The sequence below is a fragment of the Cricetulus griseus genome, chromosome 7 (assembly GCF_003668045.3).
Source record: "Cricetulus griseus strain 17A/GY chromosome 7, alternate assembly CriGri-PICRH-1.0, whole genome shotgun sequence".
Classification (NCBI taxonomy): Eukaryota; Metazoa; Chordata; class Mammalia; order Rodentia; family Cricetidae; genus Cricetulus; species Cricetulus griseus.
In genome coordinates, this window is record NC_048600.1 from 108,143,487 (window position 1) to 108,170,248 (window position 26,762).

General features: G+C 49.2%; 2 protein-coding genes across 5 annotated transcripts; one reads left to right on the plus strand and one right to left on the minus strand.

Annotated features, from left to right (window-relative positions):
- Positions 1-204: 204 nt before the first annotated feature.
- Positions 205-26,190, minus strand: Sgca (sarcoglycan alpha). Of its 4 annotated transcripts, XM_035447205.1 has the most exons (13): positions 26,056-26,190; positions 25,284-25,352; positions 24,349-24,584; positions 24,136-24,164; positions 9,946-10,065; positions 9,710-9,864; positions 9,465-9,537; positions 8,882-9,080; positions 8,294-8,456; positions 7,233-7,441; positions 6,937-6,963; positions 628-820; positions 205-385 (listed from the first exon to the last, which is right to left on the minus strand). In XM_035447205.1, exons 3-12 carry the CDS (start codon positions 24,378-24,380, stop codon positions 640-642), a joined length of 1,188 nt encoding a protein of 395 aa, XP_035303096.1. In that variant the 5' UTR covers positions 24,381-24,584; positions 25,284-25,352; positions 26,056-26,190; the 3' UTR covers positions 205-385; positions 628-639. The 4 variants fall into 4 exon arrangements, with proteins under 4 accessions (XP_035303096.1, XP_035303095.1, XP_035303094.1 ...); XM_035447204.1 differs by having other exon boundaries at positions 25,284-26,168; XM_035447203.1 differs by having other exon boundaries at positions 24,349-26,168.
- Positions 3,330-6,267, plus strand: LOC107978355 (spermatid-specific linker histone H1-like protein). The gene is made up of 2 exons (XM_035447577.1): positions 3,330-3,409; positions 5,589-6,267. Exons 1-2 carry the CDS (start codon positions 3,330-3,332, stop codon positions 6,265-6,267), a joined length of 759 nt encoding a protein of 252 aa, XP_035303468.1.
- Positions 26,191-26,762: the final 572 nt, after the last annotated feature.

Consider the following 26,762-nt stretch of genomic DNA (forward strand, 5'->3'; position numbering starts at 1 on the left):
GGCAAGTCACTTGCTCTCCACAGGCATTAGTCTCCTGGTCTAGAAAGTGGGGCTAATAATCCAGTCAGACCTCATGATCAGATCCAGTGAATTTGAGAACAGCAAAGCTGGGAGAGCCCAAAGAGCAAGTCAGCAGCCTCTGGGGATTCTCTGAAGAAGGGGACACAGAGACAGTGGCAACTACTGAGAAGGTGACACCAGAAGCAATAGACAAACAGAGCAGCAAGTATTTATTCTTGGGTGCTGGCCCTCAGCACCCTCACCCCTCCCTACCCCGTCCATCTGCCTGTCTGGTGCGGGAGGTCAAGTAGACTAGGAGCTGGTGGTATCAGTGGTGGATGCAGTCACAGGTCAGCAGCTCTGAGTGGTGCAGCTGGAACTGGAACTAAAAGGGCATGAGGGGGACAGAGGAGAGGGTTGAGGGTACCAAACCCCTGTCTTCCTTATCCTGACCCTCTAGTCCTGAGTGCTTGGCAGTTGTGGACACAGTGCCAGTTCTGCTGAATGCCCTGTACGTGGGGATGGGCCAGTCAGTGCCATCTCCCATATCCCACCACGTGCCCTTGTCTTGAGAGAGAGGCTCCCTTATTTCTTGGTTAGAGGATGGCACTGCTCAGCCAGACCCACCTAGCAGAGCTCTCAGTGCTGGTCCAGGATGAGGGGCACCTGTGCGCTGTCCACTCTAGGAGGCAACCGCTCTCCCGTGCGCACATTGAACATGGGCAAGGTGGAAAGAGGCCGGGGCACCTCACGGCTGGCTGCCATCTGCCGAAGCTCTTCTGTATTCCCATGGATGGTACAATGGTGAACCATCTGGATGCTGGAGACACAAACAGAAGATCATCAGCTCTTGGAACTGGCCTCTTGGGGTTGGGGAGATGGCTCAGCACTTAAGAGCATTAGCAGCTCTTCCAGAAGTCCTGAGTTTAATTCTCAGCAACCACATGGTGGCTCACGACCATCCATGATGAGATCTGGTGCCCTCTTCTGGCCTGCCTACATAGCTGCAGGTAGAACACTATACATAATAAATAAATCTACAAACAAACAAACTGGCCTCTACTAGTTTATCCTGGCACTGCCTCAGAGACACCCTGCAGTCTGCCTACCAGGTCTTGTTGCTGGGAGACGCAAACACATAATGTAAGTGCAGGGGGAAATGGGGGAATTCATGCCTGCTTGTGCCCAGTGATTGAGACAAGGTTTGGGGTACAGACAGCCTAGATTTAAAGTTCTGTTTTCTTGGCTTAACCCCTTTGTGCCTCCACTTCCTCCAACTGTAAAATGGAGATAATAATAACTATCCTTCTAGATTGTTATGCAAAGTAAGGAAAATACAATTGAGTGTTTGGAATAGTGGCCAACCATAGGTAACTCACAAGATGCCAAGGCAGGAGCAGATAACCACATGAAGTATATAATTGCAGAAACTGGTACTGGCTGGCATTTATAAGTCTAGTGTTCTGGATGGTTGGTTTGTTTAAGACTTAGGTAGCTGGGGCCTCAAATTCAATACTTACTGCGAATGACCTTGAACTCCTGTTCCTCCTGCTTCAAACTCCCAACTAGGATCACAGGGGCATGACACCATACTCAGTTCATGCGATACTGAGGATCAAACCCAGAGTTTTGCACGTCCTAGACGAGTACCCTCCCCACTGACTGCATCCCCAGCTGTATGATGTTTTTCTATTCCGAAGGTCCTCTCAGCTCCTTCTAGAACTTGGGAACTCCCTCAGTACCAATTCCAAACATCAAGACTCTCCCCATCCTCCATCCTTATGCTAGTCTGGCCATCTGACCCATTCCTTCCTCTCCCCCTCATCTCCTAGCTCTTGAGCCTTCTGGGAAATGCCTTCCCCGTAGTCCACCAAGTTCTGGGGCTCATAATCTGGGCTCCTTGAACCTGATCTCTGTTCCTTTTACCTGATGCCCCTCCCCGTGCCCCACCCCTGACCCATATTTGCCTCCCTGTCTCTGTTTCAGACCAGAGTTCCTTGAGCTGTTCCCAGCTCGACCCTCAGCAACTTAGTAACCCCAACTGCAGGGAGTGGCCACACCTATCAGAAGGCCTTTCCTGAACTCTAACTTCAGGTCCAGCTTTAATCACGTAGCAGACCTAGGTCTTTGCTTTCTGTTGTACAGGAGAAAGCTGCAGTGCATCTGAGCAGCAGGCCGGCACAGGAGCAAAGCATCAGGACTTGCCTTGGTTTTCTTTCACTGAGGCTTCTACTGCTTACTGCTTTGTGACATTCGGCAAATTGCTAAACCTCTCTGTGGTACTATTTTTTTTTTTCAGATTTATTTATTTATTATACATACATAGTTCTGCCTGCATGTATGCCTGCAGGCCAGAAGAGGGCACCAAATCTCATTACAGATGGTTGTGAGCCACCATGTAGTTACTGGGAATTGAACTCAGGGCCTCTGGAAGAGCAGCCAGTGCTCTAAACCTCTGAGCCATCTCTCCAGCCCAAGGAAGCTATAGCCATCCCAGTGGTGAATTCCAGGGGAAGTTGTTTTCAAGCCTCCTTTGCAGAAATCCACCTTGTTTGTCGGGTGGCATTTCCCCAAAGTCCTGATCATCAAGTCAGAGCAGAAATTTTCTTTGTAAACAATGAATTTTTCTGCTAGGGTTGAGGTTGAGGCAGGAGGATTTTGAGTTTGAGGCCATCTCTGGTTACACAATGATGCCATCTCAAAAAATGGTTTGAAAAAATAGAATTGGGGAGCTGGAGAGATGGCTCAGCAGTTAAGAGCACTGGCTGCTCTTCCAGAGGTACTGAGTTCAATTCCCAGTAACCACATGGTAGCTCACAACCAATGAGATCTGATGCCTTCTTCCTTAAAGGCCCATCCACATGCAGAGAGCACTTATATACATTTAAAAAAAGAAAAGAAAAGAAAAGAAAAAGAAAAGATCAGGCAGTGGTGGCACACACTTTTAATCCCAGCACTTGGGAGGCAGAGGCAGGTGGATCTCAGTGAGTTCTTAGCCAGCCTAGTCTATAGAGCTAGTTCTAGGATAGCTAGGGTTGTTACACAAAGAAACCATGGGGGGCGGGGCAGAGCCCAAGGTATTAGACCACTGAAAGACAGGCAGGCCTCCTGGAACAGCGGCAGTGGGACTGAGTACCCACTGGCCAGGAACAGAAGTGAGGTCACTGTCGAAGGCCAGACAGAGTTAGATAAGCTCCTAATTGTGGAATCTGGCAAATTGAGTTGTCAGAAATACAACTTCCCATCCCTGGGGGAGGAGAGCCTCTGGAGGGATGAGAGCAAGAAGTATATGGATGCTAAGAGGGGCCAGTAATGCAGGTGTGTCCCCCATGCCAGGAAAGGTCCTCATCAACCAGCCCTTCCCACCCCCAGCCCCACATCTGGGTCTCATCACTCTGGTAATGCACAGGTAAAAATCTCCCTAAGAAGAGCAGAAGAGCAGACACCAAACCCAGTGGAACTGTCCCAAGGGGCTTGGTGTTAGTGCTCAGGCAGATGGGAGGGCAGGCAGGCACACACGCCCACAGACACATGCACACCCATGTGGTCATAGGTCTTTCCACCACCAACAGACATTCTGCCCCCACCACACAGACCCACACCGCAGTGCCACTGGGGCCTGGAGAACTTTGTGACCAGTCAGATCTGATACAGGTGACAGCCAGGCAGCAAAATCACCACTTGTAGCCAATTTGAAAAATGGCAAACATCGACATAAGTAACTAGCCAGGCGGTGGTGGCACACGCCTTTAATCCCAGCACTCGGGAGGCAGAGGCAGGTGGATCTCTGAGTTTGAGGCCAACCTGGTCTTCAAAGAGAGTTCCAGGACAGCCTCCAAAACCTACAGAGAAACCCTGTCTCAAAAAAACAAAAAAGACATAAGTAACTGTATCTAATAGGATTAAATCAATACAAAACTCAGGCCAGCCAAGGTTGCCTGAACACAGGGCAAAATTATTGGTTACAATCAAGAGAGAAGCAGGTCTCCCTGGCATCAGAACTACAAGCTGATTCAGGAAAGCTACAAGTCGTAAAAAAATACTGATCACAAGAGAAAAGTCACAATGCCAGAGGCACAACTGATCAAATTTGGCACAGCCCACAAAAAAAAATAAAAATTAAAATTAAAAAAATCCCCCTTGTGAGATGTATGTCAAAATTGTTGATCTCTGTGGAAGAGATCTATAAAGTGGAAACAAATATAAGACATAAAAACCCAGCCAGGAATAGTTGCACATGCCTTTAAATCCCAACACCCAGGAGGCAGAGGCAGGTGCATCTCTGTATGAGTTTGAGGCCAGCCTGGTCTACATAGTGAGTTCCAGGACAGCCAGAGCTACATAATAGAGAGACCCTGTCTCAAAAAACAAAAACAAAACCCAAACCCTTTCTTTTCTCTTTTTGGTTTTGAGACAGGCTTTCATGGAACCCAGAATGGCTTCCAATGGAGGCTGGATGGAGATCCTCCTGCCTCCACCTCTACAGTGCTGGGATTACAGCATGGACCACCATACCTAGTTTAATAAAGCATTTTAACAGTTTCGTAGGGAAAGACTGATTAATTTACATAAATCAAGGAATTGCACTTTACTCTGAAAATTATATTCTTCGTTTAAAAAGTATTAGTATAATTCTTATGTTTAAAATGTATTGGAAGAGTTCTGCACCCCTGGGTTCCATCCCAGCACCACACCAGCCATAGTGGTGGCATACCTATAATTTCTAGCACTCGGAAGGTGAAGGCAGTAGAATCAGAAGTTTAAGGTTATTTTCAGCTATATTGAGGCCAGTATTCCTCCTCAAAAAAATAAATGTAGACAGGCATGATGGCACATACCTTTAATCCCAGCATATCAGAGGCAGAGGCGGGTGGATCATTGCAACTTTAAGGCTGGCTTGGTGAATTCCTTTTCATCAAGGGCTATATAGTTTAACCCTGTCTCTAGTGGTGGTGATGGCGGTGGTGGTGCACACCTTTAATTCCAGCACTTGGAAGGCAGAGGCAGATAGATCACTCTGAGTTCAAAGCCAGCCTAGTCTATAGAGTGAGTTCCAGGACAGCCAGGTCTGTTACACAGAGACTCCCTGTCTCAACACCTCCTCCCCAAAAAGAGTTGACCCCGTCTCAAAATAATAAACACAAAATGTTAGCATTTTTCCACTTAGAGACACAAAGATGCAAAGAGTGGAGGCTTAGTGTATGTGAAACCCGGATTCCACACACAGCACCACTAAATAAACAAATGTGAGGATTCTAAAAGTCCTGGAATTGGCTCAGAAATGTATATTTCATTGGTTCAGAAATGCGCCATATATGCATGGGCATTCCCTGTGTGGGCTCATCCAGCTATAGCCTTCCTCTGTCGGGCATCTGGCACATCAGATGTCCCCACTATATGATGCCTCTGACCTTCCTACGAAGAGACATTGGTACTACTATGACCCCCACAGGATTCTGCCCACCTCACAATAGCCCCCTGAGGTCATAGCAGAGATAACTTCACGGGGCCCCTGAACCCACAGCACAAGTCTACTGAGGCCGACCGACCGTGGGTGAGCATTCTCCGTCCTCCCTCTGGCCACCCAGGAGGTGTGGCCCAGACCGCTACAGAGGAGCCTCGGAGGGAAGCAGAAGCCAGAACACAGCTCACCCACTACTGAGAGTAACCCAGTGGATACTTCCAGCTGCCACCCTGGAGGTCCTAGCATCCAGTGCCCTTCAGTCACCCCCGGGGGGAGAGATGCAGAGAGACACACCGCTGGTGTCACCATCTGCAGCCCCAAATGCTGTGATGGCTGTAGACCAAGAAGCCAGCACATCAGGGGACCGGAGCAAGAGTGAGACTGGGGCCTCCATCAGCCCCCAAACCCTGCGGAAGCCCAGCATGTCCAAGGTGATTCTGAGGGCTGTGACTGACAAGGGAGTTCACAGCCGTGTGTCCCTTGCTGCCTTGAAGAAAGCTGTGGCCACCACAGGCTACAACATGGCCAACAACAGCTGGCGCTTCAAGCGTGCACTCCAGAATCTACTGAAGAAAGGCATGCTCAAGCAGGTGACCGGCAAGGGTGCCTCGGGCTCTTTCCGCCTGGGCAAGAAGCAGGCCTTCAAGCCCAAGCGCAAGGCCAAGAGACGCCAGCGGAGGGGGCGGAGGCAGGAACCCAGGCAGCGCCAGTCTGGACCACGCCAGTCACTAGTAGGCTCCAGAAAGAGCCATAAACGGCTTTTGAAGGGAGTTCGTAGGGTGGCCAAATGCCGCCGCCATTAATAAGGCTGGTTAGGCGGGGTGCGAGGCTTGCCACAAGCTCAGTGAAGTGGGAATAAAAGCCCAACTTATTTCACAACCGTCTTCTGGAATTTTTGGGGTTCAGAGGGTTGGAAAACAAAGACAGGGGCTGAGCGGCACAGTCAGAGAGGAGGCCATGGATGGGGAGAATCTGAGGCAGAACAAGATGGGTTTGGAAAGATAAGGTAGGAGTCAAAGTATCCATTGCCATCAGCTAGACCAGCCATATCCTCTAACACAGGGAGAATCAGAGGCCACCCAGGTGTCTGGTTTCTAGTAGGAAAGGAGGGAAGGAATGAGGAAAAAGGGGCGAGAGAGGAAGGGAAAGGGAAGAGAGATTGTGGAGGAAAGGGAGAGAGACAGGAAGGAGAAAGAGCAAAAGAGGAGAAAGGGGAAAGAGAATCCACACTGGGAGCCTCCTGTCACTTCTCAAGCCCTTTCCTCTGTACAGTGGCAGGTCCCCTTCCCCTATGCCACAACAGTCTCTTCTATGGCCAGAACACATGAGGACAAGGTCAGGACATGGACTTAGCCTCCAGCCAGCCCAGGGCCAAGGCTCAGGGATCATTGCTGCTCACAGAGAGTGAAGGGTCCAATTCAACAACCCAGGGGGGCGCCCCTATCCAGCCACCCCAGCTTTGCTCTACTCACTCAGAGGTGGCCATGTCTCTCTTCAGCCTGTGGGAAAATGAAGGTTGGGGAGCTCAGTACCAGTCTGGCTTTGCTCCATGGTGTCCCAAGAGCTCCCATGTAGGAATCCCATGCTTATATTCAGAATCCCTCCTAGTTGCAAGCCAAACAGGAGTGGACCCCCATCTGCTTAGAAAGGGGGCCCCACATTCCTCTTAAAGTTGAGAATCCTACCCCCTGAGAAGTATGGTTTCCTCTTTCCCAGGACGGTCCCTTAGATGTACCAGCCCGCTGCCTGCCTCGGCCAGCACACTCACCGTCCTTCACGCCGACAGCACATGATATAAGCCAGCAGCAGGGTGAGCAGTAAAGCCACCAGCAGGGGCACCAAGAGGGTGACCAAGGCATCTGCCAGGAAGTCTCGGCCTGTGGCCTCAGTGGGTGGGCAGAAGAATGGGTCATGCTCCAGGATCCCATCACCTGGAGTAGGCATCTCATCCACGGGCTCTGGCACTGACTTGTCCACCTGTGTAGAGTCAAGAGCTGAATGGACCCAGAGACACTGCCCACAGGAGACTTGGCAGCCACCAACCTATCAACCCCATGTAACCGCCTGCCTCCCCTAGCCCATACAACTACAGGATGATCACTGGATGAGAGGGACCAGGAGAAGCCAGTTCTAGGAGAGGCAGGGATGTACAATGGTCAGTGCTAGTGCTAGGTTTGGACTGCCTGAGTCTAAACTCTTGAGTCAGGCTAGTGCTTCACCGGGGTGAATTGCCTCAACGTGGTTTCCTCGGTGAATTCAGAATGGTGATGGTGTGCCTGTTCCTGTGGTGAATCATGGTGGTGGAAGATGCTGGAGATCTGGTGATTGACAGCCTTCAGTACGCTGTCAATCACCAGTGCTACCACTGGACCCTGATGATGCCCCCCTTTTGCTGGTTCCCAGCAGTCTCCAGCCTGGGAGGCAGGATCTCTAGGATCCCTTGAAACATCACCAAGAGCCTCAATGAACCTCTTATTGCAGGCAGCCTTGTTTGGTGGCACTTCCTCCGGAAGCAGACAGAGCTGTCACACAGATGTCCTCGCTGGAATTCCGGCTTGGTAGTTTCAGCTTTCAGGCTGAGCAGATCCGGGAGTCCAGATGTGGACTGTAATGTAAGCTTTGTCGCCCTCTTGTGGCAGGAAATAGAAGCAAGTGTGTGTGTGTGTGTGTGTGTGTGTGTGTGTGTGTGTGTTTGTGTGTGTGTGTGTGTGTGTGTGTGTGTGTGTCCCCATTGAGACCCAAACTGACCCTATTACAGAAAAAAATATGGACTAGAGAAATGATAGACGGAGAGGACTTGATGAGAACTGTACCAGGATCCCTGCTCACCAGAGACACATTGCACCAATCAACACGGAAGTGGGGTGCCAAGCTGTCATAGCAGGACAGTAATGGAGGCTGTCCCTGGGCACAACGGGCATAGCTGTCTGGTGATGCCACCATCTTCAGGCAGGTAGAGAAGGGTGTGGCAGAGCCCACCTTGATGTATACCCTGAGGCAGAAAGAAGCCACTGTCAACATAGTGGAAGTGGACAGAGCAGCACTCTGCCAGGGAGAGGTGGTGGTGGCCTGACAGTAGGCAAGGACCCATGGGAGACACATCAGGGCTTGGTGGGAGAGGGCCACAGCCTCTAAGACCTGAGACCAAGTTAGAGCACCCCAGTCTTTAGCACCCCAGAAATGACTTTTAACAGAAGGATTAAATATGTCCTCATGGGGTATCAGTAAGTACACAGTTCAGGGTAATGAAGGTTTGAACCCAAGAAGGAGATGGCAGAGAATGGGCAGTGTTGTAAATCAAGGAGAAAAGATGACCGTGATGAAGGTGTGCCACAGTGGTAAACAGGAAATCGGGGAGATGGCTATTTTTGCCCACTCCCCAGTTAACCAGGAAGCCCTCCTGGATTGCCCCCTTACCCTTCCTTCCGGCCCTCAATGGGAAGAGGGACACGACCTCCACGGTCCAAGGCAGAAGTGATGTTGAGCAACTGGAGTTCCCCTGGCTCCCAGAGTCCCCCCAAGGCAGTGAGGAAGCGGTTGGCAGGTGTGGAGGGCAGCACCTCCTCTACATCATGGCTGCGCACCAGGAATTCGGCTTGGTATGGCAACCGGGGACCTGGGGAGGCCAAGTCTGCTCTCAACTGCACCCGACTCTGTGCTCAGTTCCCCAGGTGCTTCCTAGGCCTCCGCCAAGCGTGCCAATATTCCCTACACCACCTCTGCCCCGACAGCCTACACACAACATAGGCCTTAAGCTTCCTTCTCCAACACTTCAGTCAACGGCTTTCTAGTGCCCTGCAGCCTGTGGGCAGCTCAGTTAGTAACACAGCCAAGGACAGACCTCAGTCCAGAGCTCCTTCCCTAAAGCTACCAAGACACATCTGCCCTGGTGCCCCCTCTCCAGAGTGCCTTGCTCCCCGCTGCTTCCCTACACTCTCTTTCCCAGGTGAGACTCTTCAAGATTGGCACCAGCAGAAGAGTGGAATGGGAACGGAGGTACCTTCGGGGTCCTCAATCAACAGTAGCAGCCTCTGTCTAGTAGTGTCAAAGCTGTCTCGATTGTAGGCTGTGACCTGGGGAGTGGAAAGAGGGCTGAGGAGCGGGCTAAGGTGAAGCAGGCACTAATGGAGTGTATGCAAATTACATGTAAATAAACAAGCACCAACACCCAATCCCACTGGCAGGGCCAGTCCTAGAGGCCCCAGTGGCCACCCCCAGGGGGTCTGGGTGTCTCTGTGCTGGCACCTCAATGACCTGGCGCCCACGATCTTCTGGAGTGGGAGTACCATAGAGGAAGGCAGGGCTATAGGGACTGCGCTGTGTGTAGCGCAGCCACCGGGGCAGGTCTGGATGTCCCTGGAGGTGGGCCTGGTAGGTGAGTCGGACAGTAGGTGGCGCCGCTGATGGGAGAAACAAGAGAGTATTGAAAATTAGAGACAGGGCAGAAGATCTCACTCCAACCCATCTGGTCCCTCTCTTACCAATGTGTTCTGGGAGGCGCAGGAAGGAGGCATGTTCCAAGGGATGTACAAAAACACGACCCACAAGTGGGTATAAGGTTGTCTGCTGGGCCTTGGTGTCCCTCGGCCCTGCCAGAAGACCTGTGGGAACCCCATAAGCCCCAAATACAGAGCTTCAGTCACGGGCAGGGCATGAGCTCTCTTCTCCACAGTGCTCCTGCTGTGCTGAGAGCTGAGGGCTCCTGGCTGGCTCCATGGTGGACTGCAGACCCTGTTCTGCTGCATCGCGTAGGGAGTGACAAGCCCCAGACTTCTATTGGCTTTGGATTCATGGGAGCGACCCCCAGCCATCTTTTTACGCAATGTTTTAGGCCCACGGTGGGAGGGGACTGATGTCTGGCTGAGAAAGGGGTATGCTGTGTGTTTCCAGGTTATTTGGGAAAGAACCCCATGCTGAATATCAGAGAGACTAGGGGTAGAGAGGACCCTCAGAAAGGGGGTAGCCATTCTGAGGCTCCCAACTCCCAGAGAAGAACACAGAACAGGGTCTGCAATGTAGGCCAATAGGAGCCCAGCAAAGTGGACTTGCTCAGGCTGCCTTTGCCTTCCCTCTTAATGCCAAATTTAGCCTGGTCTGCCAGAGGTAGTATCCCAGCCAGCTCATTAAAGGGCCCACGGCCTGCTTCCCTTGTCCTGTCATGCCCACCCAGGGTTCTAGGACACCCCTGCCCTCAAAATCGCCGGTACCCATCCTCCAGAGCCCAGTTCCCAGCCCCTGGATCCTTGATTGCCTATCATTACCACCCCCCAAAACCCTCTAGTCCCTACTTCATCCACACCAAACCCCTCTTTTTAGGACCCCCCTATTCTTCTACCTCACAACCCCTAAATTCCACCCCTTATCCTGTCCCTCCCCCTGAAGAAGATCCCCAACTTGCCCACAAAGAGAGGAATCCAAGTTAGTGCTGCTGCCATAGCTGCCCCAGCCTAGCCAGCCCTGTGAGTGACAGAGACAGGGGCTGGAGCAGAGGAGGGAGGGACAGGAAGGGGGGGAGGAGGTGTGTCAGAGCAGCTGGGAACAGCCTTGCCCAGAGTGCCACCTCCTTCCATTCCCAGAGTGAGCACTGAGTCTGGGGTAGACACTGTCCTCACACGCAGTGTTCCCCTAGTTGTTTCCTGGTGACCACAGTGTGTGTGTGTATGTGTATGTGTGTTGTAATGTTTTCGAAACAGGGTTTCTCTGTGTAGCTTAGAGCCTGTCCTGAAACTCACTCTGTAGACCAGGCTGGCCTGGGTGTGCTTCTTTTTTTCAATGTTGCATATTTGATGTAGTGTTCTGCACTTTACTTGTTCCTTTTTATTATTTTGTGTTTGTGTGTTTTTCCTGCACGTACGTCTGTGCATCACCTGAATGCAGTGCCTCCCAGAGGTCAGAAGAGGGAACTGGACATCTGATCCCCTGGAACTGGAATTACAGATGGTGGTGAGCCATGTGGGTGCGAGAAGTTGAACTCTTCTGGAAGAGTAGCCAGTGCTCTTACCCACTGAGCTACCCCTGTTTTTGTTTTATGAGGCAGTCTCATGTAGCCCAGGCCGGCCTCAAACTTGCTATGTAGTGAAGATGACCTTGAACTACTTATACTTAACCTCCTGCCTCCATCTCGTGAGTGCTGAGATGACAGGTATATGCCACCATGCTTGGCTTTGCGCAATGCTGGGAACTGAACCCAGGACTTTGTATATGTTAGTCAAGTACTCCATCAACTGGGCAACAATCACAGGTGGTGGGGGATGTCCTTCTGCATATATGTTTCTCTTATTGGTGGATGAATAAAACACTGATTGGCCTGTAGCCAGGCAGGAAGCATAGGTGAAGGCTGGGGAGAGGATGCAGAGAGAGGCTGCCAAGAGAGACGCCCTGTAGTCGCTAAAGGAATAATAACATGCTGGAGCCTTCTTCGATAAGATAAGGCCATGTAAAAATACATAGATCAGTAATTATGGGTTAATAATTAAGAGAGCGCTAGCCAGAAAGAAGCCTGAGCCATCAGCCAACAGTTTAATAATTAATATGTCTCTGTGTACTTATTTGGGGCTAATTGGCTGAGGGACCAGGCAGAATAGAAACTTTATCTACACACAGGCTTGCTGTACTTGTTTTGTTTTTTGAGACAGGGTTTCTCTATGTTGTCCTGGAACTCGATTTGTAGACCTGGCTGGCCTCAAACTCACAGAGATCTGCCCGTCCTCTGCCTCCCAAGTGCTGGGATTAAAGGCATGTGCCACCACTCTGGATGTTCCTTTTTTTTGAGGCAGGGTCTCACTAGGTAGTCGATGTGTATACAGAAGTTATCACCCCAGCCAGCTCGTTAAAGGGCCCAAGACCCTCTTGGCTTGGCTCATCATGCCCACCCAGGACCCTGGGACACATCTGCCCTCAGAGCTCCCAGTACGACCAGCCTCCACTCCACTAAGAATGTTTTCTTTTTCTTTTTGGTTTTTCTGAGTAGCTCTGGCTGATCTGGAACTCTCTCTGTAGAACTGCCTGTCTCTGCCTCCCAAGTACTGGGATTAAACTGGTGTGCCACCATACCAACCCAAAATGTATTTGTTTATACATATGGGTGTTTTGCCTGCACGAAATAGAAAAGCATTGGAATCCACAAGTCTACAGTTGTAATCTATTTGAGCTGTCATGTGAGTGGGAGCTGAACTCAGGACTTAAGGAAAAACTGACAGTGCTTTTAATTACTGAGCCACCAATCTGGCTATTTGGGCCCTTAAATTTTGAAGATTTGTTTTTTGTTGTTGTTTTTGTTTTTTTGTTTTGGTTTTGGTTTTTGGTTTTTGGTTTTTCGAGACAGGGTTTCTCTGTATTGCTTTGTAGCCTGTCCTGGTACTTGCTCTGTAGACCAGGCTGGCCTCAAACTCACAGAGATGCACCTGTCTCTGCCTCCTGAGTGCTGGGATTAAAGGCGTGCACCACCAATGCCCAGCTGAAGATTTGTTTTTATTTTGTATGTGTGAGTGATTGCCTGCATGTGTGTTTATAGATGACATGCATGTCTGCTGCCAGTGGAGATCAGAAGAGGGAGCCAGATGCCCTGGAACTGGAGTCATGACAGCCAGCAGATGGGTACTGGGAACTGAACCCAGGTCCTTTACAAGGACAACCAGTGCTCTTAACCTCTGAGTCATCTCTCCAGAGCCACGCCCCTTTTAAAATCTCAGTGATCCCCATTGCCCTTGAGTTCCCAGCTCTTCTCCAGGTGATGACTTTCTGGCCCTTCCTCTAGCTGGCCATTTTGTCTAGAACCCCACCCACCCCAGGTTCTGACCTTCCCTCTGCTCTTGCCTAGCTTACTATGTCTTCTTAATCTCCTGGCATCCATCCAAGCAGTTCCCTCTGCCTGGCAGTCCCTTCCTGCCTTATCCCTTGAGCAGACTTTGGCCAGACTGTACGCACATGTCCCCTCCTCTCTGAAGCCTTTCCCTGTCCCTCCTCTTTCTAGGCTGGCTGCTTATGGATGAGCACACACACACACACACACACACACACACACACACACACACACACACACACACGCCCCTCTGTGTCAACTCAGCCTCACAGCATCATGGTGTGGAACAGTGTTCTGCTCTCCTCATCTTACCTCCTTCCTGTCCCTGCACCTGGCATGGGATTTAGCAACTAGTAAGTGTAGGGGGCTGGTTGACAACTTCCTTAACTGTTTCCCCCAGTCTGAGGCCCAGACCAAGCATCTCCCAAGTGAAGGCCTGCATGGAAAGCATCCAGATGGTACCAGCCAGGTGGGGACAGGTGAGCAGAGAAGAGGCTCTCTGGCTCATGTAGCTGGAGCTAACCGCACAGGCTTCCAGTCCCAGTTTGACAGTTAGTTCCTGCAGATATGGTCTTAAGTCACTCGCCCTCTCTAGGCCTGTTTTCATGGCTATAAACGGCATGATTAGTGTTCACCTCTGGGCACCACTGTGGAAAATCAAAAAAAAAAAAAAGAAAAAAAAGAAAAAGAAAAAAGAAAAAAGAAAAAGAAAAACAATGGCAGCATGCGTTCAGCCACCTATATCATGCGGAGATGAGAAAATCCTGCCTGGCTGGGGCTGGTGTGATGGTGGGAAGGTCAGATGGCCTGTTAGCTTCTGTGCCAAAAGGTTCCCATGCACACACTGACCCATTCATACTCATAAATGCCATTAGGCAGATGTTACTGTAGTCCCATTTTACAGTTGATAACACTGAGTCATGGCAGTTTCTAACTTCCTCCAAAGCCATGCTGCTGCTGATCGAATGCTCAGAAAGTACATAGCCCTGTGTCCAGCTCCCTTCTTGATGTACCTTGATGGTGGACACCACCAAGGAAGAAATAGTGGCCCACTACTGCCAGCATTCCACAGTCTTTGGAAGGCATGGCTTTAAGTTTCATGTGTTTCTTACCTCACCTCACCCTGAATGTCCAAGCAAGGCTGTCTGGGACCTGTCTTGGGTCAGGCTTGAATTCAGGTGACTAGCGGGCAGGATTTGTCTTGTCCTATGTTTCTTCCCACATGACCACCCTGCTTGCCCCTGGAGAGTCACAAAATTTCCAGAGTCAGCATCCACTCAGGCTCCACAGGCAGGTGTTTGTCCCCAGGTCACCTTGCCATCTCCTGCCCTCTCTGAGATGGAGGAAAGAGGAAAGGGCTTTGGGGCAGAGCAAGAGTGGAAGGCATAGGAGAGTGGGCGGGAGCAGAGCTGGCAGATGGCTCCGCCCTGCCCCTGCCTCCCGTGTGACACCCTCCCCAGATGCCTTACTGCTATTTTTGGTGCCACTTGCTCACACCCTTAGCTGTGTTAAGGCAGAGTGTGCCCTAGTGTTACCAACTCACAAAGACACAAGGCCCACAGAGGCCAGCCTCCCTCAATGGGAAAGCTACAGCCATTTTTCTCTTCTGGTCTTCCCCAAGAACACCCCCATTCAGGAGAGCTAGGACTGTCCCCAGAATCCACTGGAGGCCCCCAGAACTCCCATGTCAGGGCTGCATCGTTACAACACCTTCCATCTGTTGGGATTTAGGGACTGGAGAGGTGTCGCAGAGCCCTTAGACTTTTTGCTTATTTTATTTCTTTTCTTTTTAGGAAACTGAAGCTGAGAGTAGTGGCTCACTCCTTTAGTTCCAGCATGGAGGAGACAAAGGCAAGCAGATCTCTGTCAGTTCAAGGACAGTCAGGGCTACATAGTGAGACCCCTCTCTCAAAGAAAAAAAGGAGGGCCATCGCTCCAGCCTAGAAAAAAATTTTGGATGTGCACAGAATAATAAAATGGGCCCTTATATATCTATTCTCCAGCTTCAACAATTATCAACTCCTGGCCAATCTCTTCCTGTCTCCCAGGTTCCCTCTTCCATTTAATTTCATCTGTCAGTATCTCAACATATCTATTAAAGATAAAGACATTCTCTCTAAACACAATGACAGAGGATTACCAGTTATTAAACTTCCACGGTTTGAATTTCCATTTTCTTGTAAATTTAATCTTTATTTATTCTGTAAAACACTGACCTCAAACTCGTGGGCTTAAGGGAGTCCCCCTTCTCAGCTTCCCAAATACCTAGGACTACAGCCTCAGGTCTTGGTACTTGCCCTCATTTCAGGTTTTGTTTTGCTTTTCTTAGAGACAGGGTCTCACTTTGTAGCCCTGGCTGATCTGGAACTGGTGACTATCATATCTCAATTTCCAACATGCTGGAATTAAAGGTGGTGTATCACAACACTCCACACATATTTCCTTTTTGTTGTTTTGTTTTGTTTTTAAGCAAAGTATTTGTGTTAGGATCCAAATAGGTGGATACACTTTAATTTGGTAGACTTAAATATTTCTGCATTTTTATATGCTTTCCATCATCTCTTCCTCTTTTCATCCCTTGCATCCCTCCATTCTCTCCTCTCTCCCTCCTTCCCTTCTCTTGCCCTCTCAACTATGAAGAAGCCAGATCAGTTCTGCAATTGCTCACACTCTAGATTTGCTGATAGCATCTCCCTGGTGTTCTACCATACCCCCCACCACCACCACCACCTCTGAACCATCCGTAAATGGAATTCTCTGGACATTGTAATCTTCTGTAGAGTTGGATCTAGAGACTGGGTCATATTGAGGATCTTTCTTCTACAAGCCCACTTTATAGATGGGGACAGGCTTTTCATCTGGAGTATGTGCTGCTGGCATTACAGCTTTTGTTGTTCTGCAAAATGGCGATACTCAAATCTCGTCACTCTCTTTCATCAGTTGGAATATAGCAAGATAAGGAAATTGCCCTCATGATTTGCTTTCCAGGAGGCACAGTTCCTATAGGAAAGGGTATAAGTGTTAGACTCTTTTCATATCTAAATTTACTGGTTTCAAAATAATGGGTTGACTCCCCAGCATCCTCCAAACTGTGGCCAATTACCATCTTTGTTTCCGCTAGTAGTATAATCATTTACTTTACGGTTTAAAAATATTTGATTGCTTCAATCCATCACAAACAGCATCCCTCCTGGTGTTCAGGGTGTTCCATTTTTAATTTATTTATTTGGTCCTCATCAGATAGAGCATGTGGTCCGGGATGGGTCAGGTCTCTGCCTCTCTCAGCTTCATCACTGTGAGCTCAGTTGGAGCGTCCCCCTGCTCCCCTCCCCCCTGCCACCGAGCCCTGCTCTTTGCTAGCAGGGCCTCTTTCCTCCCCCACCCCCACATTAGCGACCACTTCCCAGCTTCCTATGCCATCTGTCCAACCTAGAGAATGTTGAATGAATGAATGAATGAATGAATGAATGAATGAAACGAATGAGTGGAAGCATCATCTCCCCAACAGTCTCATTCTATTCTAGTCTCCCTTTTGATCTCGAAGGAGCATATTTCTTTATTTGCATCCGAAACACATATTATGCGCCTTTGTGAGGGACAAAGGAAAGGCATCCTCATCATTGTAATCTTATTCTCGCTTCTGCCTCCCAGACTCCACCCACATCTTTCTCCCTCCTCTTCCCCGCCCCCAGAGCAACAACAAAGAATGCGACGGGGTCAGTCCACCACGAGAGGGCGCGTTCGCAGGCTCCAGCCCTCCCTGCGCTTGCGCAACGTAAGGACGGATCTGGGAGTGGATTGCTGGGAGGAGCGAGGCCTGCGCAGCAACAGCTTCCAGGATGGGAAAATACCACCTTTAAGGGGCATGCGTGCTGGACCCGGCAGTTATCAGAGCGACCCAGGAGGACGCCCAAGACCACGAGCCTATCGCGTGTGTCGCCCATTTCCCTGTCCAGAAAATGTACTTACTTACAGGGAGAAGGACTCATGTAGGGGTAGGTGGTTGGAAATAATACTCACCTCCCCACCCTTCCTCACCCACCGGTCATCTGTCAACACTCTGGTTTCCAAGGGCATTTTCTATTCCCCCACCAACCTCACAGACTTTCTGGGGACACCAGCCTGAAGACCTCGTGCGTCTTCCTGACCCCCTCGTTTAATGTTTGTTCTGTCTTATTCTTGAAAAGGGGTTTCGCTGAGCCGAGGCTGGCTATGTAGCTAAGGATGACCTTGAATTCCCCCATCCTCTCGCCTGTGGTGGTGCTGCAGAGTGCTCAGGGCTTTGTGCATGCTAGGCAAGCTCACTCTCCCAGCTGAGTTGCATCCCCTTTCCATAAGTGGACTTCAGGTCCCCCAAGGGGTGACCATCCAAGAGCGTTAAAACCGGAGTGCCAGACTGTTCTTGGACAAATTTCTTCTATTAAAAGAGAAGCAGAGAAGGGGGGTAGGGGCTGTTCCGGATGCCTCGGACATTGCTACTGAGCTACTCCCTCTCTAAAGCAGAGGTAAAAAAAGACCGGTGAGAAAATAGAGGGCAAAGTGCTTTGTAAACTGTAAAGCTCAGGAGAGCGCTTTTTATAACCGACAGCGCAAAGCAATAGCTGGCCAGGGCAGCCCATCAGCAGGATTTGAGAACTGCAAGCTTTAACTTTTTGTTTGGTTGTTTGTTTTTGTTTTTCGAGGCAGGGTTTCTCTATGTAGCCCTGGCTGTCCTGGAACTCACTCTGTAGATCAGGCTGGCCTCAAACTCACAGAGTTCTGCCTGCCTCTGCCTCTTAAGTGCTAGGACTAAAGGTGTGGGCCACTACGCCCAGCTTACAAGATATTTATGAACCAAGCACTATACTATAGTCTAAAAGGGGAGATGTAGTGAAGGGATCAGTTTAAGCTTGAGAATTCTCACTGTCAGTCTCCAAGACAGTTCTCTGCGAATTTATCAGCTGATTCCATGCATGCCCATGAAGCCTCTCCACAGAAGCCTCAAACTCTCCTAAACCTCATACAGAGCAGCAGAGGGCCAAGAAAGTGGCAGACCATGCGGAAGAAGAAAGTGGACCTGCCCCAAAGAGACACCAATACTTTCTTTGAAAGTGATAGTAATTAAAACAATGTGGTATTGGTGCCGGCTGGACAAAGAGATCAATAGAACAGAGTGCCCAGAAATGGAGCCAAGTATATGCGGGGATTTGATTTATGGTTGGGGTGGCACAGCAACTCAGTGAGACAGAACAGTCCATTCAATAAAAAGTGTTGGGACAATTGGCTTTTCATATGAAACCTCTTTACACTGTCCATAAATATTAATTCCAGATGGACTAAAGATCTAAAAGTGAAAAACAAAACTTTAAAATAATTAGGAGGAAATGTAGGCAAACTGAGAGTAGCAAAACAGTTCTTACGTAAGAGACATAATTTAGAAAAGACTGATTTTTATTATATTACTGCCCCCCAGCCTCTATTACAAAAATGACATTATGAACAAATTAAAAAAGATGGAACAGCCTGGGTGGCACTGTTGGGGACACATAAAACAGATAAAGGATTAGTATTTAGAATATAGAAAGACCTCCCAGAACTCAGATGCTCTAGATGCTGAAGCAGAAAGATTGGGAATTCTAAACCAGCCTTGTCTAAGTGGTAATGCCCAGTCTCAAAACATAGGTAGGTAGCTCAGTGGTAGAATGCTTGCCTAGCATGTGCCAAGTCAATTCCTGACACTAAAAATAAGTTTTTTCTTTTGATTTTTTTTGTGCAGAACTTCTTTGTGCAGCCTTGGATGTCCTGGAACTCCCTCTGTAGCCTGGTGAACTCAAGAGATCTGCCTGCCTCTGCCTCGAAAGTGCTGGGATTAAAGGTGTGTGCTGAAACCACCACCATCACCACCAATGCCCAGCTTAAAAGTATTTTTTTTAAACTGACCAAGGCTAGGCATGGTGGTATACACCTTTAATCTCAGTATTGGGAGGCAGAGATAGCCAATCTCTTGAATTTGAGGCCAGTATACTCTACATAGTGAGTCTGAGGCCAGCCAGAGATGATACACACACAGCAGAGCCCTATCTTTATTTTTTTTAAAAAAGGCATCTTGTGCTTTTAAATGGCATCATGTCTCCTTTTCCATCATAGAACACTGAACTGCATCAGGCTGTCAGGCTTTGGGGACAGGTGGCCCTTCTCTAGCCTCATCCATGAACTACAATTGGTCAAAATACAGTAATGATTTTGTTCCTTTGGCCAACAATTGGTTTTGGTGTGGACGTGTAGAGACATCACCAAGCAGGAAAGGGAGGTTGTTTGATGTGAGGAAAGCAGTGGCTCTGAGAGAGACTCTAAAATGAAATGCATCTCCCAGTCTTCAGTCTCCGGGATCTCGACATTGTTGCTTATAGGAAACACCTGGAGTTGAAGCAGCAGTCTTAGAACCTTTGGGGGGTGGGGGGCAGTTTATGAGACAAGCTAACATCTTAAGTGTTAGCACATGAGTGGCATTTACTCTCCTGAAAGGAACGTGGAAAAGAAAGATGAAAGAATCTGTATCCTGATATCTCAGTTGAGTCCCTGAATTAACCAACTCCAGGAATCCCCCCCCCCATGCCCCGAGCATGCACAGAATTATTTCATGTGGATAAATGTTTTCCTCACATGTATGTCCATGCATCACATGTGTGCCTCGTGCACACAGAGGTCAGAAGAGAGGTCTTTGAAACTGGAGTTATGGATGACTGTATGCCACTCACTATGTGGATGCTGGGAACTGAACCCAGGACCTCTGGAAGAATAAGAAGTGATGTTAACCAATGAGCCATCTCTCCAGCCATCATCCATCTCATTTTTTTGAGACAGAGTCTCTCTCTTACTGATATTTGGGATTTACTGATTAGGCTAGGCTAGCGGGTGAGCTCCTGGGGTAGGGGTGGGAGGTGTCTGCCTATCTCCACCTCTGCAGCACTAGGGATAACAGTGTGTGCCGCCACTCCAGCTTTGACAGGGGTGTCCTTACATGGAGGCTTTTTATAGCCTTCATCAAAAGCAAATTATAGTTGAAGTGATTTGTTCAGAGGAAACCCAGATGGACAATGAGCCGAGTAAACATGCTTTACCTCAGTCAGGACATGCACATTAAGGTGAGCTATGTCATATCCAGCAGACTAGCAAAAATAAGAAGTCTCCGGTGGCTGGGCGGTGGTGGTGCACGTCTTTAATCCCAGCACTCAGGAGGCGGAGGCAGGCAGATCTCTGTGAGTTCGAGACCAGCCTGGTGTACAAGAGCCAGTTCTAGGACAGCCTCCAAAGCCACAGAGAAACCCTGTCTCGAAAAAACATTAAAAAAAAAAAAAAGTCAAAGTCTCAGGTGGGAATGTAGCCCTCTGGTAAAGCACGGGACCCTGGTTTTGATGCCCTACACTGAAAAAAAAAAAAAGCCAAAAACAAAATAAAAACCCAGGTAAAAAGCCCAACAAGAGAATCTGGTTCAGTCAATAAAGTACTTCCCTTGCAAGCCTGAGGACCTGAGTTCAATCCCCAGAACTTAACATTTTTCAAAGAGTGGGGGAAGGGCATGGTGGCACATGCTAGCAATCTAAACTGGGGGTGGAGACAGGAGGATCCTGGGGTACACTGACCAGTTAAGTTAGTATAGCCTAACCGGTGAGCTACAGACCAATGAGAGACCCTATCTCAAAAGAAGTAGACATCCTTGGCGGGGATGACACTGAGCTTGTCCTCTAACCACCATACGAGAGCTCACACCCATCATGTACGTGCACATATACACAAAAGAAAGTGTAGAAGCTGGACATAGTAATACACCTTTTTAATCCCAGCCTAGGAGGCAAGTGCAGGCAGAATTTGGGGGGCAACCTAGTCTAGATAGTGAGTTCTGAGTAAGCCAGGGCTATATAGTAAGACCTTGCCTCAAAAGGGGGCGGGGGAAGCAAACGTTGGCAAGATGTGGTCTTTTATAGTTGGTGGTAGATGGGGATTCATCAGCTCCAAAGAACATCTTGGCAGTGACAGCCGAGTTCAAAGTTCAAACTCAGGTCCTCAGGCTTGCAAGGGAAGTACTTTATTGACTGAACCAGACTCTCTTGTTGGGCTTTTTACCTGTGTTTTTATTTTGTTTTTGGCTTTTTTTTTTTTTTCAGTGTAGGGCATCAAAACCAGGGTCCTGTGCTTTACCACAGGGCTACATTCCCACCCAAGCAAAAGACCTGACTTTCTGCTTCTAGGTAACATCCTGAATGGGTTCAGATAAAATCCCAGGATGTTTCACTGCAACCCTTCTTAGAAAACAGACACCACCCAAACACTGTCAGCAGGTGAATCAGCCACAGCTACATTGTGGCTTATTCACATGATAAAATGAGGAGCAGAAATTAGACTGTGCAAACCACAGATAGAAGTACACATCAGGACCCACTGTCAGAAATCTTGGGTGGCGAAGGTACAAATGGCGAATACAGTACTTGCTATTGTTACACAGGTTGTGGAGACTCAGAAAGCACTGCTGTTCCCATGAATATGGAAATGCATGGGAAGAGGTGAGATTATGGGCTGGCACTTGCTACAATTTATGTAAACCAGGCAAAATCAAGCCAGGCACAAAAGGACAGATTCTGTGTGATGTTTACATAAGGTACCCAGAGGAGTCAAGTTCACACAGATACAAGTGGTTGCCAGGGACAGCAGAGGGAGGGAGTAGGGAGTTACTGTGCTTGGAGACAGAGTTTCCATTAGAGAAGATGGAAAACAGTTTTGCAGGTTTTTGGGGGGTGGGGAGGGGACAGGGTCTCTCACTAGCCCCAAGTAAGCTAGGCTAGCTAGCCTCTGAGCCCCAAGGGTTCTCTCTCTGCCTCCCCAGTTCTGGGATCACAACCATGTGCCACCACACCTGGCTTGAATTTCACGTGGGTTCTTGGGATGGCCTTCAAGCCCTCATGCTTGCACAACAGGTGTACCAGCAACCAAGTCACCTCCCCAGCCTCCCAAATTAATATCATTTATACGGACAAACCTGAAGCAAACATGACCCAATACAGACATTTGTAAATTCTGCTGTGATGCTGTTTTCTGAACTTTCCTTATTTTCAAAGAAAATTTGCAAACTAAAAGAAAAAGAAAAATTATTAGAAAATAAGAGTTCTATGAGGTAGAATTGCCCCAAACTAATAAGATTGCTCGTTTCCACTCTCTGCCCCACCCCCACCCCCAGGCTACTTGAAGAGCAAGGGGCTAAGGTAGAGGAGCAAAAACTGGCATTCTGGGGACTGAACTGTGCCAGGTTGCATGGGAGCCCAGCAGAGCCTGGTGGAGCCAGTCAGACGGGAGATGGTGGGCAGAGGCCTAACAGAGAAGGTTAGGCCTGAAAGTTGTCTCTTCCTTGCACATGGTCCAGAAAGCAGATGAAAAATAGTAGCCATCAAAAACACAGAAATGTGAGTTCTTAGCAGTTGGAGCAGGCAATAGAAACTCCATGGATTTGCTAGTAACAAACTATATTGCCTAATCTTTGCTTTTCTTTCTTCCTTTCTTTCTTTTTCCTTGACCTCTCTGCATGTCTCTAGAGCTCCATGGCTACAACTACGACATTGCAAAATACATATTTACAGGCTCCTCTAAGCCCAGCTAAATATAGGCTTTCCTTTAAAAAGACTGAGGATTTGGAGAAATCTTTGCTGTGTCTCATCCCTTCCCCCACCCCCCACACACACACACACACACACACACACACACACACACACACACACACACACACTTATGCCTCCCTGGTCTCCAAGAAGCATGTTAACTTTACAAGGGATGCTAGAGTACAGTGTGAGACTGATGGGAAGAAAGCCAGGAGCCCAAAAAATAAGTAAATAAAAGGCAGTAGCAATCTCCCAGCTGTGGGAAGAAGGAAGGACCCCACAGGTCCTCTTCTCAGATGCAATGAGAGACTTGAGGCACACCAAGAGGCAGGAATAAAAGATCCCTTGAAAAGTTTAGAAGGGAGGTCACCTTCAAAAAGCCGATCTCAGGGCAGAGGATGAAGTTAAGTGACAGGACACTTGCCTGGCATGCTTGAGGCCCTGAGTTCACTCTCCACCACAGCAAGAAGAAACTATTCACAAAGATTTGGAAGAGCCATGGGCAGAAACGCTTACATACCAGAATTTCACATAACGGACCATGAAAAGAAAGCAGAGGCCCAGTGTCTCATGAAAATAGACTTGAGCTGCAAGCGCCAGTGCTCACTCGCAGCCACACACCTGCCCACACTCTTCATGTGCAGCCCCCATACATGCTCCAATCCACGTGCAGTCGCAGTCGGGGACAGCCCACACTCTGAGCACCTCTGTGCTTTCTGAATTCAGGATCTATTTAGTGCCCTCAGCGGCTCCTTGAGTTTGGTGTATTATCTCCAGCTTACAGAAAAAGAAATGTGGCAAAGTCCTTGATTTTGGAAGTGACAGCTTTCGGGTTCTAACAAAAATGGTCTGACTTCAAAGCCCTGCTTTATTCTGTGCTACACAGGAAATAGGAGACACCCAGGGTCATCCATGGTCAGAAGATTTCAGACATTCAAGTTGAGCATGTTAGCAAGTATGGGATCCAAAATGACTAGCCCAAGGCCATCTAGCAAATGGGAGGAGCCAGGACTCAGACCAGCAAAACCTAGCGGGGGTCTCTAAAACAGTGAACACCTGCTCATGCCTGCCTTCCTGTCCCCTGTGCCTTCCTGTCCCGTGACTAGGTTATCCAAGGGCCTCGCTATGCTAGAGTTGAGCTCTCCTGTTTGGAAGTGTGGGAACACAAGCATATCCTCCTTGGATCCCAGAACTAGCTCAAGGCCAACAACATAGAGGCATTGGGGTGAATGTTATGGACTTACCATAGACCAGGCAAAGGGCAGCTTCTTCTCTGATGACAGTGGCCAGGAAAAAAAAAAAAACAAAAACAAAAACTACTGTCAGAAGTTGTCTCAAAGGCCCAATGCTGGGAAGAGCAGCCAGCCTTGGCTCCCAGCCCAGGGTGCTGAAGGCTGGGAACTTATCGTACATCAGGTTCTCCCCACCAGTCTTCATCACCATCTTTGCTGTTATACCTGGTATTTAAAGCCAACAAGCCTCCAGGCATGACGTCCCAGAGCACCTTCCCAGAGGGGCCTCATCAGATGGGGTGTGAGAAAACAAGGAAGGGCTTATCCAGGAGAGAGGGAGGATTATCGCCTAGTGCAACAGTTCCCACCATTTGGCCATTGCTGGGAAGGCATCTCCTTCCCCCTACCCCTGGCCATAAACATCGAAGCTGCTGGCAATTCTCCCAGTCCTCAGTTTATCCCTCAGAGCACAAAAGAGATACATGACAAGGTCACAGACTGTAAGTGGTACAACCAGGACCTGAATCCTGGCTCAACTTTGGGAACCACTCCACCCCTACCCCCACACAGGGCAAAGGCACGGAATTTCCTTCCCAAGACCACCAAGTACAGCGGCCATGACATCAAAGTTCCTTCCACATAGGTCCTGGGGAGATCAAAAGTTTTAAATTATCCAGGGATACCAAATAGGTGGGAATAGGTGAACATTATGGCCTGAGGAATGAAAGTTTACCTCAGCTGGGCAGGGACTGGATGGAGGAGGTGACATTGCGTGCCCCACCCATAGGGGCAGGGGCAAACAATCATAAGCAGATTGTTTTGGTGCCTTACTCTAAGGAAAGAGTGATGGTAAAATTCCAGCTTGGTTGTTGCTCTGCCATACAGAAGCCCAGGAAATAATAATCTCTCCTTATTAGCCTCAGTCACCCAAGCTCCGAGCTCACTCTACTTTCTCACATCCCAAAGCCCTTAAAGAGGTCTCACTCTGAGAAACTACCGACAAGGGAAACCTGAGGGTACCTATTAAGTCCAGTTCATCTTAAATTTCTGCCAAGGATGCTGGGGGAAGGGGCCAACAGCTGGTTCTCAACTCCTCCTCCCACCTGGCCTCTGAGTGTGGGCACAGACCCCTTGGGCTGGGACCAGTAAAGATGACTCACCACAAAGGGTGTGGGAGGTTCTGGGCATAACACCCAGGGGCCTGCGCCCTCCCCCAATCCACACAGGAGCTGTAAAGACACAAGGCTCAAATTCCCAGCAAGCAATAGGGTGAACAGCAGGGCATCGCCCAACTATCACAGTGGGAGCTGGAGATAGCTCAGTTGCTAGAGTGCACGCCTAGCATGCAAGGAAGCCCGGGAAGATCCTCAAGCCTGTAATTCCAGCACTCAAGAGGTGGAGGCAGTCAGATCAGAAGTTCAAGGTCATCCTTGGTTACAATGGCTAGTTCAAAGCCAGCAAGAGATACTCCAGATTCTGTCTCAAAAGCAAAACAAAACACACACAAACAAAACCACCAACCAACTGCCATAGTCGGGAGTAGGGTGGAGGGTTCAAATTCTAGACTTAAACTTGGAAACAAGTCCTAAAGCTTGCTCAGGAAAGAGGGTTTCTATGAAGGGTCAAAAGGTGAGGAGGCACCTGGATGGCTTCTTTACCCTGCACAGATCCCCCAAGTGCGGAACTGGGGAGGGATAAGTCTCCTGCCTGCTGTGCAAAAATAGGGGCATCTGAAAGCCTGAAGTCCAGCTCCAGATGAGAGCCAAAATCTTCCCTCTCCTGGCACACCACTCGAGGGAGCCAGTCCAGTGGTTCTTGGCTCCTCCCCATCCCAATCTTCAGGGTTCCCAAGCGGTTTCCCCACGTCCCATCCCCCACGCACTGAGCTCTTTTGCACGTGCTATGGGTTAGTGTCCCACAAAACCCACACACCGAGAATGGAAAGGTAGGAGGGCTCTCTCCACCAGCTCGGCCAGGCCAACGGGAGAGAGTGGGAGAATGGGAAAAGGAGGAAGAGGATGGAGGGGAAGAGGGCGGGGGGAGGAGGCCGAGGCCGCAGGAAGGCCTGAGATGCAGGAAGCAGCTGGAGGGGAGGGGGGGGCGGAGAGGCTTTGTGCCTGAGTTGTTCTCTGGGTCCTAGTGTCCACTCTGTTCCTCAGTTCCTGGGATCTACAGACCCAAGCAACACACACAATTCGACCTGAATATTGGATGGATCCTCACTGCCAGGTTCCAGGCAACTGGGGAGGGATAATGGGCAACACCAGGTCCCTTGTGTATGTGAGGAATGAAGGAACTCTAAAGAAGCTGAGTTTTCAAGAAGGGATTTGTTAGGACACACACTTGGTTGTTGTTGCTTTTTCGAGACACGGTTTCTCTGTCCTGGCACTCTAGATCTGCCTGCCTCTGCCTCGCAAATGCTGAGATTAACGTACCCCCCCCCCTCAATAGGGAAACTTTGGTCCCAGGCCTCTAGAATCATTCCTTCCTACACCCCCCAATCCCGTCCCAACTCTTCCTGTTTTGAGAGATGGTTTTCTGGCAGGTTATGAAGGCCAGGATTCGCCACTCCTCTCGAAGCCTGAAAAAAGAGTGGGCAGGTGAAGAGCACCATCTTAAGACTTTCAACGGCAAAGGGA

What these genes read in the sequence shown, in the direction of transcription:
- LOC107978355 (XM_035447577.1), top strand. Translation starts at nt 3,330, where the DNA reads ATGCCAGGAAAGGTCCTCATCAACCAGCCCTTCCCACCCCCAGCCCCA. An exon ending in ATCACTCTGGTAATGCACAG is followed by an intron (nt 3,410 to 5,588) that starts GTAAAAATCTCC and finishes CTGGCCACCCAG; the next exon opens with GAGGTGTGGCCCAGACCGCT.
- Sgca (XM_035447205.1), bottom strand. Translation starts at nt 24,380, where the DNA reads ATGCCTGGAGGCTTGTTGGCTTTAAATACCAG. An exon ending in GTTGATTGAGGACCCCGAAG is followed by an intron (nt 9,081 to 9,464) that starts GTACCTCCGTTC and finishes TGGCCTCCCCAG; the next exon opens with GTCCCCGGTTGCCATACCAA. An exon ending in ATTGGTGCAATGTGTCTCTG is followed by an intron (nt 7,442 to 8,293) that starts GTGAGCAGGGAT and finishes GACTCTACACAG; the next exon opens with GTGGACAAGTCAGTGCCAGA.